The sequence below is a fragment of the Sinocyclocheilus rhinocerous genome, unplaced genomic scaffold (genome assembly GCF_001515625.1).
Source record: "Sinocyclocheilus rhinocerous isolate Xijiao unplaced genomic scaffold, SAMN03320098_v1.1 C36273212, whole genome shotgun sequence".
Lineage (NCBI taxonomy): Eukaryota > Metazoa > Chordata > Actinopteri > Cypriniformes > Cyprinidae > Sinocyclocheilus > Sinocyclocheilus rhinocerous.
Genome location: NW_015777542.1, coordinates 1 through 962, shown reverse-complemented (window position 1 = coordinate 962; position 962 = coordinate 1). Strand labels below are relative to the sequence as shown.

At 43.2% G+C, this 962-nt stretch overlaps 1 protein-coding gene across 1 annotated transcript; it reads left to right on the top strand.

The window, feature by feature from the left end:
• Positions 1–54: 54 nt before the first annotated feature.
• Positions 55–712, top strand: LOC107735748 (sodium-dependent neutral amino acid transporter B(0)AT2-like; the record flags this gene model as incomplete). The annotated part of the gene is made up of 2 exons (XM_016547334.1): positions 55–405; positions 529–712. Coding segments are annotated over exons 1-2 (267 nt in total), but the record flags the coding sequence as incomplete, so codon positions are not given.
• Positions 713–962: the final 250 nt, after the last annotated feature.

Here is a 962-nt window from a genome sequence, read left to right as displayed (position 1 = left end):
CTTACAAATGTTTTTAACAGTTTCAGTTTTTAGTTAACAATAATAACATTGCTCAAAATGAATCTCTTTTTCTTATATTATCGTGTGATATGTTTAGTGTAACTCTGAAGCCGTTCACAATAAGATTCCCAAAGTGAGTTCTGTTGTGGTGGATTTCTCTCAGCTGGAGATCTGGGCTGACGTTCAGGTGTGGCGTCAGGCGGCGACTCAGGTCTTCTTTGCTCTGGGTTTGGGTTTCGGTTCTGTGATCGCATATTCTTCCTACAACCCGCGGAACAACAACTGCCATCGAGATGCACTCACCGTGTCTGGCGTCAACTTCATGACGTCTGTTCTGGCCACGCTGGTGGTGTTTGCTGTGCTGGGCTTCAGAGCCAAAACCATTGCCACAGAGTGTGTTAAACGGTCAGTAAAAATGATTTGTGAATGTTTGATCTTAAAACATATTATAATGCCTGAAGTACCTTTACGTATATTTTCCAGAAGCTTTAAGATGTTTAGCTGTATGTATGTTTGTGTATGTTGCAGTAACGTGAAGGCCGTGTTTGAAGCGATGTCCAGCACTCAACTCCCTGACCTCCTCATCAATGCATCAGATGTGGAGAGCATCACATTGAACGAGTATGAGGACTGGTACAGGATTCAGGGCCAGCAGCTGAATATCCCCGGTTACAACATCACCGCCTGCAGCCTGGAGGACGAGCTTAAACAGGTACAGAACAGAACTAGATGTTTTATATTTTCTGAAGAGAACGTGAGTGGTGCAAAACATTCTTTACTATTGCATTGCTTGATGTTTTGGGTGGTTGCTAGGGTATTGCTTTTTGAGTTGTTGCTAGGGCATTATTGGAAAGTTTTAGGTGGTTTCTGGGGTATTGCTTTGTTTTGAGTGGTTGTTAGGTTACTGGAATGTTTTGGGTGGTTGCTAGAGCATAATTGGAATGTTCTGGGTGGTTGCTGGG